We start from the raw sequence: 15,267 nt of genomic DNA, 5'->3' as shown, positions 1-15,267 counted from the left end.
GGAAACCAATTTGACAATAAACTTCATATATTGAAAAAAAAAAGAAATCTCCCCAAACTAATGGGCATACAGTTTAAGATTAAAAGAGCCCATCCAGTAACAAGCACAATGAAGGAAAAGAGAACTATGCTAAGTTATATCACTGTGACTTGGAGAAACCTGGAGATAAAGATTTACAACTTGCAGGGAGGAGAAAAACACAACTATTTCCAAGAACTGGAAAGACATTGATTGGATTTGTCAATACTGGAGAGCTCGAATGCACTACCAAAATGCCTTCAGAATGTTGAGGGAAACTGGAAAACCTAATTCCAACCAAGAATCCTATATATATCCAAATCATTAGTTAAGGGTAAGAGGAGAAGAAAGACATTTCAGACATGCAAGTTTCAAAAATGTACCCCATGAAGTATTTGACTCTTTAAACTACTTGCCATACAAATTCAATGGGAAAAGAAACTGCTTTAAAAAGAATTCAAGGGTGCCTGGGTGGCTCAGTCAGTTAAGCGTCCGACTTTGGCTCAGGACATGATCTCGTGGTCCGTGAGTTTGAGCCCTGCATCAGGCTCTGTGCTAACAGCTCTGAGCCTGGAGCCTGCTTCAGATTCTGTCTCCCTCTCTCTTCCCCTCCCCCACTTGTGCTCTCTCTATCATTCAAGAAAATAAATAAACATTAAAAAATTAAAAATAATTCATAAAATCACCGCTTTTTAAATTTCTTTTTTAAGAGAGGCAACTGACCAGTCCTAACTGGGGAGTCTGGGAAGGGCTTCCCCAGGGAGGAACTGAATAAGGATGTTAGTAGGTGGGAAAGGTGCAGGGGAGGGCGGGCATGTCAGATGAGAGTAACATGTAGTCAGAAGAGAGGAAAAAATATATTGGGGAAAAGTCATAAAGAGTCTTGAGTTCCATGCTGAAAGATGTATGAACTTTACTCCGAAGAGATTAAGTGCCATTTTTAAGCAAGAGGTTGACACGAAATGACCTTATGTTGTAGTTTGAGGCAGAGATTAGAGGAGGGAGAGACACAGAGGCCAGGAGCCCAGTAAGGAGTCTGTTGCAGTACCAGAGAAGAAATAATTTGGGCCTGAGGAGGAGCAGTGACCAGTGGGGCTGGAAAGGCAAGGATGGGTGCAGCCCTCAACATCCCTTTCTTGAGGAGCCAATGAAATCGGTGCACTGCTGTCTCCCATTTTGGTTTCCTCTGCTGCAGATAATGGAACGAGCTCTCTTCCACATGGACAACTGTTATAACATCCCCAACATCCGGGGCACTGGGCGGATGTGCAAGACCAACCTGCCCTCCAACACAGCTTTCAGGGGCTTTGGGGGGCCCCAGGGAATGTTCATTGCTGAGCATTGGATGAGTGAAGTTGCAGTGACCTGTGGGCTGCCGGCAGAGGAGGTAAGCTGGGAATTTGGTGGCACAGGTTAACCTACTTTGAGGGGACATTGGCTTTGTGTCTTGGGCATCTCCCACGGGGGCAGAGGAGAGGGGTTGGAACCTTAACTTTAGGTTGTATCCGTTCATCTCTTGCCACCAACAAGGCCTCAGTGTCTCTCTCCTTGCAAAGGTGCGAAGGAAAAACATGTATAAGGAAGGAGACCTGACCCACTTCAACCAGAAGCTTGAGGGGTTCACCTTGCCCAGGTGCTGGGAGGAATGCCTAGCAAGCTCTCAGTATCATGCCCGGAAGAGGGAGGTTGACAAGTTCAACGAGTAAGCACCGGGAGGGGAGGAGTCTGATATTCTGGCATTCTCTCGGGTTTCATATCCTACAGCACATTTGCGATACTCATAATACCAAGCTAGTAAGGTGCTTGAGGGTGCTGAGTTTGCTGACCCACTCCCAGCCATCTCTTTAAGATACTCAAATGATTTGTTCAGCCTGGGGGCAGATGGGCATATACAGCCTGCACTCAGTATCATAGCCCATCGATATGGTTCACCTTTACACTCATCTGCTGTTGGAGCACACCAGCCGAGGACTAAGAACACCACAGTGATGCAGCAGCCTCTAACATGAATCTATCACTGTGACCTTACAGTCACTCCATTTTCTTAGGCCCCAGTTTCAACATCTGTAAAATGGGGGTAATTACACCGGCCCTCTTTCCTCACTAAGTTACCCAGAAAACCAAACAGAAAGCACAGAGAAGGTGTTACCACTATCATCAGTGAGTGTCATAAGTGACTGTCTTCCCTGGTACAGTCACAGCACCCTGACTCTGTTTGAGCTCCACTCTGGGAGGAAGTTTTGATACTTTCAAGTGCAGACCCTCAGGGATGGGTCCTCCTTCAGCGCAGCTGAAGAACACAAATCGCACCCCTTTTTCATTTGGTTTGCCCAACTGGGGCACAACTCAGTTATGATAAGTACCATGTGGGCAGCTCCAAAGATGCCTTGTTCCAACTTTACAAAGATGTTGACTGAAACTACATCTAAGCTGACACAACCATGATAGAAAATGTTCTATGCGAATCTTCCTTTTTTTCTCCAGGGAGAATTGTTGGAAGAAGAGAGGGTTGTCCATAATTCCTACCAAGTTTGGAATAAGCTTCACTCTTCCTTTTCTGAATCAGGTAATTGCCTTGTATAATTTTGTGCCTCTCCACTGGACTGGGGCCCCATTTCCCTCTCTGTCTGCACTATCACATGGGAAAGGTCGTTGTGGCTGGTGCCAGAGCAGAGTGGAGGGGCTCTCTGCTGTTTAAATGGACTTGAACTTGCATATCCCTATTTGTCCAGGATGTCACAGGTCAGTGAGGGCAGCACGGGACTCAGACATCTGGGGTCAACTCTCAGGTCTCCTTCGTCCTGACTGAAGGGCTACAGACAGCTACTCTGCCTTTCTGATCCTATGGCTTCATCTGAGAATGAGCACAAAGACATTTGACCTCCTTCCCTCTGTGGAAGACACACAGAAAGAGAGAGAGTGGAAATTTTTCGGGAACTGTTGAAGGGCTACATGATTAAATCACAAGATTCACGGTGCTTTAATTGGAGTCTGAGGCTTTAATCCAAATGCTGCTTCCAGTTTTCTTTCTCCTGGGCTCCAGAAATATTGGCCCCAAGCATCTGGCTGAGTTAGGATTGACCCAATTTTGTGTTTGGAATCCTTCTCTTCCTGTAGGCAGGAGCCCTGGTTCACGTGTATACAGATGGCTCTGTGCTGCTGACCCATGGAGGCACTGAGATGGGCCAAGGCCTTCACACCAAGATGGTCCAGGTGAGCAGCCTGCACATGGGGGGGTCCTCTCTGACATCATGGCATCCACGTGAGGGAGGACGCTATGAGCAAGTGAGTGGTGGCACACCTTAGAAGCAGAAACCGGCCTCAGCTGTGGTCGGTCCCGGCTCCGCTGCCCATTTACGTGTGACCTCGGACAAGTCTTCTCCCCTCTCGGCCTCTGTGTCTTCCTCTGTGCAAAGCGGTTGGCCGGGTGACCACTCAGGTCACTTCTGTTACCCACATTCTAGGGCCGTGGGGTTGTGTTGGTTTACAAGTTGCTCGAGAGCTTCTTGGGAGTAATCTGAAACTGGCCCCTGTACTCAGAGGGCAGAGGCAGACAGAAAAAAGAGGCCCAGGTTGGCAGGTCACAGTTTTAAGATGCAAAGGGAACTTACCTGAGAGGCTTGCCTTGGGTGGCAGCAAGACAAATGGATCCCTACCCCCGCCCACCAAATCTTAAAAGTTTGTAGGGAGAGAGGCCTCAACTGGGTTGAGCCAAGTTACTGTGCAGGTGTTCTCAATCCCACGTCATCATCTCGAGGCTGTATCCTAGAAGCAGCCCCTGGGAGCCAGAAAGGCAAGCAGAACCCACATTCCAAGGACAGGGGAAGTGGTGAGGAGCCTCTGATCCTTTGAGTCCAGCTCATGGGTCAACTGGTGGTCACATTTAAAAACAAATGTTTATTTATTTATTTTGAGAGAGAAAGAGAGCATGAGCAACGGAGGGACAAAGAGAGAGGGAGAGAGAGTTCTGCACTGTCAGTGTGCGGAACCTGACTTGGGGCTTGAACTCATGAACTGTGAGATCATGACCTGTGCTGAAACCAAGAGTAAGACACTTAACCAACTGAGCCCCCAGGGAGCCCCCCGGTAGGTCACATATTTTTGGTGACCTTCCCTAACACTATGTAAGAGGCTGTGTTGTGTGTATAAAGGTTTCCCCCACACAGAGGAGCTAGGACGTTGGAACTGGAGTAGACTTGGAACACCTGCTTAGCTCATGGACTGGCCAGAGTAGATTTTTTAAAAAGCCAAGGTTAGCTTTAGAAAGCACTGCTAGTCACCATTAGGATTATGAATTTTTTTATGCAACAAAATCACTCCATAATGTTCTGCTTCAAATTGAGACAGATATAAGAACATCCCAGTCTCAATAGGCTTATAGCTTATAAAATTATTTTATTGCCTGTAATGATGAAGCTGAAACGGTCTTGGGGAGAAGGCAACCAAGCCCCATGCCAAGCCTTCCCTGAGAAAGTGATGTTGTCTCCTTTTCTCAGGTGGCCAGCAGAACACTGAAAATCCCCACCTCTAAGATTTACATCAGCGAGACAAGCACAAACACCGTGCCTAACACTTCTCCCACAGCTGCCTCCGTCAGCACTGACCTCAACGGACAGGCCGTCTATGTAAGGAGCCTGGGGAGCCAGCAGAGCTGAGGGCCAGTCAAGGGCTTTGGGCCCAGAGAGCTCACTGGGGTGGAAGCTGGAATGGTCCTTATAGGCTCTTTGGCTGTGGCCATGCCTTTGGCTGTCTTATCCAAGAGAATGCTGTTCCTCCCAACACCATGTTGAAAGAGAGACCTAAAAGCCACAATCACTTCTGTCAAAGTCGAGAAGGATGAGTGTAGTATGGGGAGGAGACTTGGAGAGTCCCAGGGGACGTTCTGGAAAGACATACTCCCCAGTGTTAGAACTGGCCACAAGACCATGGACTGAAATTGGAATTTGATTTTGCAGCTGGCCGGGTCCCACCAACTTACTTCTCTTTCCACATAGGGGTTGTAATTAACAGAGGAATTTGATGGGAGAAGTCAGTTCCTTTGGGTTCCCTCACATATTTCATCTTCTGTAGCCTAAGAACCGGGTGTTCTCCCAGCAAGGGCCAATGCCAGTTCCTGTGGCAGGGTCCTGGAGTGGAAGCCACCCAGTCATTCTTAAGACGGTGGCAAGACTCTTTGAGTGGCACCTTGGGCACAGCATTACTTGGAGGTAGCCTTGCTGAGGCCCTTGGGATTTTGCCTGGGCCAAGAAATACGGAAGACTGATATGTCTGGTGTGTGGGCATGTGTTCTTAGGAAGCTTGTCAGACCATTCTGAAAAGGCTGGAACCCTTCAAGAAAAAGAATCCCAGTGGCTCCTGGGAAGACTGGGTAAGTCTGAGCTGATCCAACGTGCTTTTGAAGAGGAGAGAAATTAAAGGCAGGTTCTCTGTCCCTGCCACAGCAGGAATAGGTCACGATCTAGTCCCAGAGGCAGAGAAGCTGAGTGGTCCGTAGGGTTTCACAGCACAAGTAAATGCTCCACCTTGCTGGGCCCCTTTCTCCATGGTTTTCATAGTGGAGGGAAGGCACTGGAGGAAAACTTCTGAGCCAGGATCTTGACAACCCCATGGCGACTGGGGCTTTGGCTGCCCTGAGCCTGAGAAGGTAGGGCGACTGCTGAAGGTGCCTGACTCGGGCCTGGTTCCGTACCCCGCTTGTCCTGAGGCTTGAGGAGTCTGGTTTTCCTCAAACCTGCTCTCAGAGGGCTGCTTCGCAGCACTTCCCCTTCCTCAGCTCTGGAGTCTGGGTCCACTGAGGCTCCATCTGTGAAGGAGTGGGGAAAAAGACATTTCCCAAGAGTTTATATCCTTCCTGTGGTTTTACAAGTGGCAGGCAAGCCACTCTTCTCCTCACAAGAATGAGCCCAGTTCTCTGGTTTCTGGTTTGGTGCCTGTGTGTCGGGAACCCTCAGAGGGAAGCGTTAAGGAAGTCTCTCTCTGGGGGCAGGCGGGGGGCTTCATCTCTTCCAACAAGCAGACATCTCAGGGGCAGCCCTGCTTTACCATCTCCCAGAGTAGGGTTGGGGTGGGAAAGTGAGCACAGTGGGAACATAGAAAATGAGCCCACACCTGACCCACCTCAGATTGTACTAGTCTCCCTCCATAGACTCAAAGAAAATAAGCTATTTTTCTCAGACCCACTCACCTTACTGTGCCGCACGTGACCTCTACTTCCCTTCCTACACTCACAGATACCGCACACATAAATACCCCATGAATGTAGGTTGACTTTGGTAGTTTGGATTTTTAGCATGGAGACCCAGAGAGGCAAACTTGAGCTGGTCGTTGAGGGGAGAAAATTATTGGGACAAGTACAATGCAGGAACCACACGAATGGAGGTGCAGAGGTGTGGGGACAAGGAAGGACTAAAATACATCAGTTTGGCTGGCGTGGCGATGACGCGTGGGCAACATAAAGCCAGAGAGAGGATTGGGGTCCTTAATGTGAAGCATTTGCTCTATGGACAAGGGGGAGTCAGCCAAAATTGTAGAGTAGGGGAGTGATGTAGGCAGTATGGTATGTTAAGATGCTCACTGTGGTTGGGTTGGGCTACCTGGCAGCATGGGGAGGCTACATGATGGGGGAAGACCAGTTAAGAGGCTACTGTAGCCCCCCAGGCTTCCAATGGCGGGGACCTAGTGCAGGTGAGAGCACAGTGCGGTCACCCAGTGCAGTGAGAATGTGAGGCAGGGTGTGGAAGCGAGGACCACCGGTACAAATAGTTGGTCAGCTTCCGGAGGAGGAGGGGAAGCTCATGAAATCTTAGTGCTGGGTCAGGGATTCTGGCACCCATGCTAAGCCCTTCCTGTTGTCTCTTTCCTCTCCTCAGGTCACAGCTGCCTACCTGGACGCAGTGAGCTTGTCTGCTACCGGGTTTTATAAGTAAGGACAATGCTGCTGTCACCCACCTCACAAACTGTGGTCATCCTAGCCTCTGAAGTCCCCTCCCGCACCAAATGCTCTCAGCCTTTGGTCAGGAGAGAGCAGTCCCACCGAGACGCTTCAGGGGACTTGTGTCAATTTCAATTGAAAGATGCTCTGAAATACCTGGCATTGCCAACCTATGTGCCAACGAGGCAAAAGCATGAGCTGCCATTAAGAGAAGACCTGTGTTCTAGTTCTGGTCTTAAAGTGTACCATTCCATTTGGAGAAATGAGGGATTCTTTCTGAGCCCTTTTCCTCATTTACGACGTGGTGGGACCATCCTCCCTCGGCATTCCCCTAGACCCAGGGCTGTCTGCTGTGTGGCGTTCCCCTTGTGTGTTAGTTACTCTGCTGTGTGCGTTGGCTTTCTTTACGGAGGCTTTCCTGGGACAGAAAGAGAGGAAGATTTAGAACACGTGGTCTCGTTCCAAAGCGCAGAGTTCAGGGGAACTTGACGTGGGACTTGGAAAAGAGCACACGCCTTCTGCTACTTTGAACTCCAGTAGCAGTAAGAAGAGCTAGAGACCCCGCCCAGTTGATGTAAAGGCTGGAAGAAGATGCGATCCAATTTGCTATCTCCCATAATGTTCTAGTTTTCTCTGGAGAATTTAATTAGGACCTTTTCTTTCACAGATCAGTGGGTTTGGAAAAATAGTTCAGTATGCATTTTAGGCAAAGTCACGTTTTGCCAGTGCTCCCTGGGTTATGTGACATTTGACCTGCACAGGCAGAGATTAGAGCAGATGTTCTCGGACGTTCTCGTTCCGTTGTCAGAGTTGGTAAGACTGGGTAGGATACAGGAACACCCAGGTGAAGATGATGACCTCAGAGGTCAAAGGAGGTGGTGGGTTCTCCTGGGAGAAGCCTTTTCCCTCAGCTCCGAGTTGGTTTTGTTTTCATGCAGATTCCGATCCCTTCAGCTCACATTATTTCTGTGTCATGCGTAGAAAAACAGAGAGGCAGAGTACTGTGAACTCCAGGTGGGAGAATATGCACGCACACACGTGTGGCTCGTGTGAACTTGGAATTGTGTAAGATACTCAGGATCAAAGAAGAATAACGTAGAAGAGAGCATCTGCTTTTATGAATAGCACTTTCCCCGAATCATTTGTTGACACCGAGAAGGGGCCAGTAGCCGAGGAGAAATGCAGGCAAGGGGTTAAAGGTACACCCAGGCTGACATGAGATGCTGACCTTAACTCTCCCCTGGAGAAAGGTGAGCAGCAGCCCAGGAGGTGGCACAGGGAGGGGCTTTGGTTCTGAGAGCTTGAACTCTAATCCAACACTTCCTTTGGGTGTGGTTTTCGTGTCCTTCGTGAGCTTGGGCAAATGTGTCACCTGCTTCTACCACACAGAGGCGGGCACACGGATACTATACACCCCTGGGCTGTACAGAAGGCGTCACATAAGGGCATTGGCAGATCCTAGCAGACATGAGGCAAGAAACTCTGGAATACCTGGGTTTCATTAACAGGTCCAAAATACTAAAAACACGTGGACTCTTTTGAAGGGCAGCTGAATGAAAAAATAAAACCTGTGGAGTCTTAGGATTTTGTGGGACAAGCTGTGTGTGTGTGTGTGTGTGTGTGTGTGTGTGTGTGCGTGTGTGTGTAGGTGGGGGGGGGCATGTTAATCTTAATACATATGCAGTGTTTTCTGTTGTCTCCTCCAGAACACCCAACCTTGGCTACAGCTTTGAGACGAACTCTGGGAATCCCTTCCACTACTTCAGCTATGGGGTGGCTTGCTCTGAAGTGGAAATCGACTGCTTAACAGGAGATCATAAAGTAAGAAGTTTGCAAAATCTTAGTACTAAGTTAGGGGAAAGAGAAGAGAAACAAGTGAGTTGCAAACATCAAGAACCAATAGAGACACACTTTCTGGCTGGGAGAATAATGCGTGATGTCACAGCCTGGCAAACTTCCGATGAAGGACCAGAGAGTAAATATTTGAGGCTTTCTGGGCCACAAAGACTCTGCCTCAACTACTCAATTCCATCACTGTAGCACAAGATCAGCCATAGATGTATGCAAACAAATGGGCATGGCTGTGTTCCAGTATGATGTGATTTGTGCACACTGAATGTGAATTTCTCATAGTTTTCACATGTCGCGACATATTCTTATTTTTGTCAGTCATCTAAAACCGTAAACACCATTGGGGCACCTGGGTGGCTCAGTCGGTTAATGTCCGGCTTGGGCTCAGGTCCTGATGTCACGGTTGATGGATCTGGACCCCACATTCGGCTCTGTGCTAATAGCTCAGAGCCTGGAGCCTGCTTCAGACTCTGTGTCTCCCTCTCTCTCTATCCCTGCCCTGCTCGTACTCTGTCTCTCTCTCTCTCTCACAAATAAACAAAACATTCCAAAAATTGTAAGAAAACGTAAACACCATAATTAGCTCACAGGGCCTACAAAAACAGGGCACAGACTGGAATCAGCCTGTGGAATGTAGTTTGTTGTCCCCTTCCTTACACTATCTGTCCAGACTCAGGTTCCAAGTCCCAGGAGCCTGGGAACCAGCCTTCCTGCTCATGGGTGTGTGTGTGTGTGTGTGTGTGTGTGTGTGTGTGTGTGTCCACAGTTCCTTCTGATCGCCTGAAGAGTGTGGCCACTCCCTTCCCCTGCCTAGTGGTCACAGACTCAAACCTCGGCATTCACGATACCAGTGCAGACTGACAGGGATAGGAGCACCCTGCCTGAGCATGCCCGGGGCACGCTGCTTCTGAAAGTCCTATCTGGGTTGACACAATAATTTAAGGGTCACTGAGCCCCATCTATCATTCCGCACATTCCTTTCTTCTCACACCATTTGTATTTTGCCATCCACTTTAGAACCTCCGCACAGATATTGTCATGGATGTCGGCTCCAGTCTGAACCCTGCCATTGATATTGGACAGGTAAGGCACATGGGTGACCAGGGTGGTCACGGACTTGGCCAACCTTCAGTGCTAATGCCTTTGCTCTGCCTACACCGCTGCCTGGCGAAGGCCCAGATAGCTGATCCCAGGCCGGGCAGGAGCCAGCTGGGCTGTCTGCAGAGGGCTGTGTTCAGCTTCTTTCCACACCCACTCCCCGTGGGGCTTGGCGCCTATTGTGGGAAGCGGTATCTGTCCTTGGGGAGGGGTAGGCAGAGTGGCCACGGTCTCTGTCTGGCCTGCAGGTAGAAGGGGCGTTTGTCCAGGGCCTTGGCCTGTTCACCCTGGAGGAGCTGCACTACTCCCCGGAGGGGAGCCTGCACACCCGTGGCCCCAGCACCTACAAGATCCCTGCGTTTGGCAGCATCCCCAGTGAGTTCAGGGTGTCGCTGCTCCGTGACTGTCCCAACAAGAAGGCCATCTATGCGTCCAAGGTACTGTTGCCCTGGGTCTGCACTGTAGGAGGACATGGGGGTAAGACCCACCTACCGCGTGGGTCTGCAGGGGCCTTGTCTGGAAGAGACCAGGGTGCTTGACACGAGTTTTGGTGAGGATGGTGGAGCGATGGGCAGTCCCTGCCTGGGAAAAAGAAAACTGGGATGACACCAGCTCTGTGTGGTCAAGGCCAGCTCCTTTGGGCGCACTCGGAGAGATGCCTTTAATCCAGTCCTGTAGGTCAAGTCCTGACTGACATCTATGTCGCAGGTGTGCATCTTGAGCTTGGTCCTAAAGAGGACCCCACAGGTACACACCCCTCCCTGTTATCCCTTAAAAATAGCACATTCACTGCAGATGGGGCAATACTTCTGTGCAAACTCTTGTGCCTCCTTCAGTGGCCGGCACCTGACTTGAAACTCGATCTGCATGCCTCAAGGATTAGAATCATCCCTTATTTCCTCCCGGTCCCCAGTAATTATGAAAACTGGTTGAAAATCCCATAAGCTGATTGATACAGTCCTAATCTAAGAAGGAAAACACGTAATCACTTGTAACCAGTGAAACATACCCATTTGTTCCTTTCATGATTTACTTCACCGTGGTTGGGTCCGGGACACTTTGTGATCTCGCCATCGACTCTCATGCTTTAGCATGCCTTGGGATCACTGCAGGCTCACGAAAAAATACATTTTGGTGAGACCTGTCCTTAGAAATTTGATTCAGGAGGGCTGGAGTAGGACCCTGCAACATGCATTTTTAATAAGCATCTCTAGTGCTTTTGATACATGGAATTTCTGGTCAGTGCTTTGGGGGAACAAAACCAACTCTGCTAGAAAATGTTCAATTCCTACTGGTCGTGATGCTTAGATTCCAGACGACGCTGTAAGTATAATTAGGGTGCCTACAAGTATAATTAAGGTGCCTGTAAATGTGGGTGTCAGAGTTGCAGGTAGAGGATTCCCCCAGCCTTATAACTGTGAGGAAGGGTCCAAATTCATGTCAGACACTTTGTCCATAAAATATAATTATTTAAAACAGCTTTGAATGGTACATTTTCTTTGCATGGTGTCATCAGAGAAAAGTGACACAGTAAGAGTTGAGAACGCCATCGAGGTTGAGTCATTTACCAGATTGATTGTTCTCAGCCCTGACGAATTATGAGCAGCCTTCCTGTCTTGCTGGCCGTGGCCCGCTGGGGCTGGCTGGGGTTCCTGGCATCTCCAGCCCTCCTGGCGCAGAGGCTGGGGTCCTGTTGCCTGACTCCCTGTCCTGCGCTCTGTCCGCCCAGGCTGTCGGCGAACCGCCCCTCTTCCTGGCAGCCTCCATCTTCTTCGCCATCAAGGATGCCATCCATGCAGCTCGAGCTGGGAACCCGGATTGTAAGACGAAGAAGCTTTTCCAGCTAAACAGCCCCGCCACCCCGGAGAAGATCCGCAACGCCTGCGTGGACCAGTTCACCAGGCTGGTATGAGGCCCCTCGAGCGCCCACTCCGTTGGGGGGAGGCCGGGCAGAGGCGGCCCATGCAGAGAGGAGAGCGGGATGCCAGGCTCCCTGTCCACTGGGCAGCCTTGGGTCCTCGCTGCCTTCCTTGTGCCGTTGAGGCACCCCCTCGATCTTGCTGGAAAAGAGCAAGAAATGAAGTTTGTAGCTGGGCTTCCTCAGAGGAAAGAGGGCTCTTTGGTGCACAGCTGTCAACCACAGATTTAATTTTTTCCCTTGAAGATGGGGGTGATGGGTAAACGTCCAGAAGAGCCTAGTCTTTAGCGTCCATCACTAGCACTTTGGGGACCCTTCTTTGCGAAAGCCACCGTGTGAGTGCTGTGGAGACAGAGACAAAAAGCGGAGTTAAGGAATTGATTAGATGCACCACGTTCGTTCTGCGATGACTACATGCCATACCGATGCTGGCACACACGGGTGCCCACAGAGACTTTGTGGTCTTTTAGGAAACCAGCTAATTGTATTTTGCGGTGGCTGGTTACGACCTTAGTGTACATAGCAGCATGTAGGAGGAATTCTATGGTCTTTGGACCGTGGGAAGCGCTTCCATGATACTTGTAGTGCACAACGCCTGGCCACAGAGGACCATGCAGGGACAGGTTCTTCCCCTGTTGCCTCTGAGTTGTGCTGAAGCGGGCTCCGCCCACACAGGACCCTCCAACTGCCGTTGCAACAGCAGCCTCTGTTGAGTTAGCAGAGCCAGATTCTTCCTGATAACCCAAGTTGGATTTCCTCCTGGGTATTTGTGGAAGATTTGTTGGGCCTTTTTGGTTTAGAGGTGAAATGGGTACTCGTGGACCAAAAGGGTTCCAGGCATGGGAGGTTGCGGGAGAGTCTTGACAGCAGGCCAGTCTGCCTTTTCAGGCCTCAGCACCAAGGGTGAGGGAGACCGAGGGGTCCCCAGGTAGGCCACTGTCATCTGCCAATAGCTTTAGCTATGGGGTAAGACCACCAGACCACGTGTCGAGTTTCCAGGCAGCGAGGATGCCCACAACTCTGCAGCAACCTTCCCACAGCCCAGAACCTTCTCACCATGGCCACATGCTGACAGTTTCCCAATCCCTTCCCCGGGAGACGAGGTGCTGCCTGGCTCCCGATAAGCTTACCCAGGTGGCCAAGTTAGCTCCTTGAAAAGAGTCTGATGCAGAACTCATTGATTTAATGAAGCCCTCCAGGTCCTCGGACCTAAAGCACAGATTCTGACCCAAGCCCCTTTGCTCTGTTATAACACACCAGTGAGTTAAATCCCTGCAGCAGGTTTACATGAGCAACTGATTCTATGACCCAACCATGATTTCAGGGACTGTGTGTAGCACGTGTGAAGGGACCACTTCCGTATTTGGTCATTCCTGTGGCTTCGGGGCCTACTAGAGTGCCTCCCACGTGGGAAGTGCTTGGCGAAACTAAAGGAACGAGTAGGCAGTTAGGGGGCCCTGACCTGGGGGCACTCCCAACAGCTGAGACTGCAGAGGGATGGCTGGCCTTGGAATGGTGGCCGGCAGTGGTGGGAGGTGGCATGGGCATCCGAGTGGGCAACGTGTCCTGTGCTATGGGAAGACCCTGGTGATGAGTTTTCTATCATTCCTTCCTAGTGTGTCACTGGCACTGCAGAAAGCTGTAAGCCCTGGTCTGTGAGGGTCTGACGACAAAGCCCCCAGCAGAGGCTGCTTATTATGCGCGGGAGTTTCCATGGAGCATGAGACATGACATGCCTGCAGAACATGATCTATACATGTCATGGGGTGACGGTGCTGTGAGTCATCAGGATGATGTGTGGAAGCACACGGAATGCATTGGAAGATTTTGTTTTGTTTTCGCTGAAGATTTTGATCAAAAATATGGTTTGCAAACATAATGATAAGCAAATTCAGAACTCTTAGGCCCATGTGGCTAATATGCAATGAGAATCTTTGTATGTCTGCTTTAATCATGTATGTCAAATAGGTGTACGTGCTCTGTCCCAGCTCACAGGCAAGGCTGTATAGCCTCAGATGCTGACAGTGTCTGTCCTTCAAAGAAGATGCCCCCCCAGCCTCCGGAAGCTTCCATCCTAAACCAGAAAGTCTTCCCTTCAAACCAATGAACATCACATTATAACCGCTGACCCATAGTCAACTTTGCAATGGGACAGTGGGGTGAGATTCAAATCCCTAACCACCTTTGATCATTGAAGAGAATAGACACTGAAACGAATTCAAGGTTAATCTAACCTTGTTAAGTGGCAGCAAGGAAATTATTCTATACCATCCAAAGCCGACCAACACATTTACTGAGCACCTACAATGTGCTAGGTTTCTTTCTCTTCCCCTTTGTACAGTAAAAGAAATCAGGTTTAAAATGTTTCACTCGAGGGGCTCCTGGGTGGCTCAGTTGGTTAAACGTCTGATTCTTGATTTCGGCTCAGGTCATGATGTCACGGTTCGTCAGATCGAGCCCCGCGCCGGGCTCTGTGCTGACAGTGCACAGAGCCTGATTGGGATCTTCTCTCTCTCTCTCTCCCTCTGTCTCTGCCTCTCCCATGTGCGTGTTCTCTCTGTCTCTCGAAACCAATAAACTTTATAAAAAATTAAAAATCTTCATTCGTTGCCAGAGTAATTTCCATTTAGAAATCATGCTACGAAAATCAAGATCAACCCGAAGAATCACAGTCAAGAAGCCTGGGTTCTCATCCCAGCGGCGTCTCTATCTGTGTGACCTCAGTCTGTCACTTCTCTTTTCTGTGCTTTTCCTTACTCTAGAAGGAAAGAACTGGACTGGACTAACCTCTAAAGCCTTCCCTGGCTCTGAAAGTCTATAAATATACGACCCGAAAACTCCAGTTACATAAGGGATCTGCAGCTATCAGAGACATGGCTCCCTTACTGTGATGTGACATCTGGGCTTATTGAACTCTGCTTCGATTCTCCCAAGTTCTTGAACTTGATAAAGAGCACAGGAGAGGAGCAAGCATCCCTCTAGCTTTTCCCACAGGTGATTTCGTCGCTGTATGGTGCTGGGTGAACGATGTGACATCATCCTGCGCCTTCACTGCTCCAAACACCCAACCTTGTCCCAGATGGGGCCATGGCTCTGGCCACGGAGGGAGAAGAGGGGAAACCATACAGTTGAGCCCAGCGCTTAATGCCACTAAGAAAAGAAACGGTCAACTGGTTGGCATGTGAGAAATGCTTATTAACCATCATGATCTCACCAAATGCGAATATCTGCCATACCTTAGCCAGTCTTCATTTCTAGAGAACACAGGCACACAGAACACTCACACACGTGCCCTCACACTACACACACACACTTTCTTACAAAATTCCTTTCCTCAGAATAGTCTAGATATGCCAGCCATGTTACAACACAGTTAAAAGTGAGGAACATTTTATTTTTATTTTATTTTATTTTATTTTATTTTATTTTATTTTATTTTATTTTATTTTAT

General features: G+C 49.3%; 1 protein-coding gene across 4 annotated transcripts in view; it reads left to right on the top strand.

Moving 5' to 3' along the window:
- Positions 1-13,895, top strand: part of XDH (xanthine dehydrogenase) — a 58,323-nt gene extending 44,428 nt beyond the window's left edge. For all 4 annotated transcript variants that reach the window (XM_040496439.1, XM_040496438.1, XM_040496440.1 and 1 more), the window contains 12 exons: positions 1,214-1,405; positions 1,575-1,720; positions 2,503-2,584; positions 3,136-3,231; positions 4,515-4,643; positions 5,312-5,386; positions 6,888-6,940; positions 8,656-8,770; positions 9,818-9,883; positions 10,147-10,335; positions 11,628-11,804; positions 13,433-13,895. In XM_040496439.1, the coding sequence (XP_040352373.1) occupies positions 1,214-1,405; positions 1,575-1,720; positions 2,503-2,584; positions 3,136-3,231; positions 4,515-4,643; positions 5,312-5,386; positions 6,888-6,940; positions 8,656-8,770; positions 9,818-9,883; positions 10,147-10,335; positions 11,628-11,804; positions 13,433-13,483 (1,371 nt within the window). In that variant the 3' untranslated portion in view covers positions 13,484-13,895. The remainder of the gene's footprint in view (positions 1-1,213; positions 1,406-1,574; positions 1,721-2,502; positions 2,585-3,135; positions 3,232-4,514; positions 4,644-5,311; positions 5,387-6,887; positions 6,941-8,655; positions 8,771-9,817; positions 9,884-10,146; positions 10,336-11,627; positions 11,805-13,432) is intronic.
- The last annotated feature ends 1,372 nt before the right edge of the window (positions 13,896-15,267 follow it).

This window comes from Herpailurus yagouaroundi, unplaced genomic scaffold, assembly GCF_014898765.1.
Source record: "Herpailurus yagouaroundi ecotype Mexico unplaced genomic scaffold, PumYag 188, whole genome shotgun sequence".
Lineage (NCBI taxonomy): Eukaryota > Metazoa > Chordata > Mammalia > Carnivora > Felidae > Herpailurus > Herpailurus yagouaroundi.
Note: the sequence above shows the minus strand (reverse complement) of the source record. Positions and strands in the feature narration are given on the sequence as shown.